Source organism: Penaeus monodon, chromosome 15 (assembly GCF_015228065.2).
Source record: "Penaeus monodon isolate SGIC_2016 chromosome 15, NSTDA_Pmon_1, whole genome shotgun sequence".
Taxonomy (NCBI): Eukaryota; Metazoa; Arthropoda; class Malacostraca; order Decapoda; family Penaeidae; genus Penaeus; species Penaeus monodon.
Genome location: NC_051400.1, coordinates 16,010,986 through 16,011,383, shown reverse-complemented (window position 1 = coordinate 16,011,383; position 398 = coordinate 16,010,986). Strand labels below are relative to the sequence as shown.

Below are 398 nucleotides of genomic sequence, written 5' to 3'. Positions count from 1 at the left end.
AAAACATTACTTTTAATAAGCAAGATGATTCTCTATTTTACTCATGTATTTTTGTTTGTAGATTGTAGTCCGAAGTGGTATTGTGCCGTGGCAGAAGGGGTTGACGGTCAGCGATGGATATCGTGGTCCTCTCTCTTCCGTCTTCCACCTTGCTCAAGTGGTCAGTGATTACCAACTCAGCAATAAGTGAGTAACTCTTCTGGTACTTTTATTATTTAGAAAGGAAGATAAAAATAATATTGAGTACTAAAGACAGTTTTGTATTTTTAATGAGTTGTGTGTATTTAACCTAAAAATTGGATGAATGCTAGGTAGCCTAAATGAAGTGTGGGAAATTATTCACCTTCTAAGAAGTTCATTTCATGGTAGCAGTCTTGAATACAAGTGCTGATGTGGCT

The 398-nt window shown here is 36.2% G+C and overlaps 1 protein-coding gene across 1 annotated transcript in view; it reads left to right on the top strand.

Moving 5' to 3' along the window:
* LOC119581785 (sterol regulatory element-binding protein cleavage-activating protein-like) overlaps positions 1-398 on the top strand; it is a gene marked incomplete in the record, with an annotated part of 28,708 nt that overhangs the window by 9,430 nt on the left and 18,880 nt on the right. The window contains 1 exon segment of the mRNA XM_037929914.1: positions 62-186. Coding sequence (XP_037785842.1) covers positions 62-186 — 125 coding nt within the window.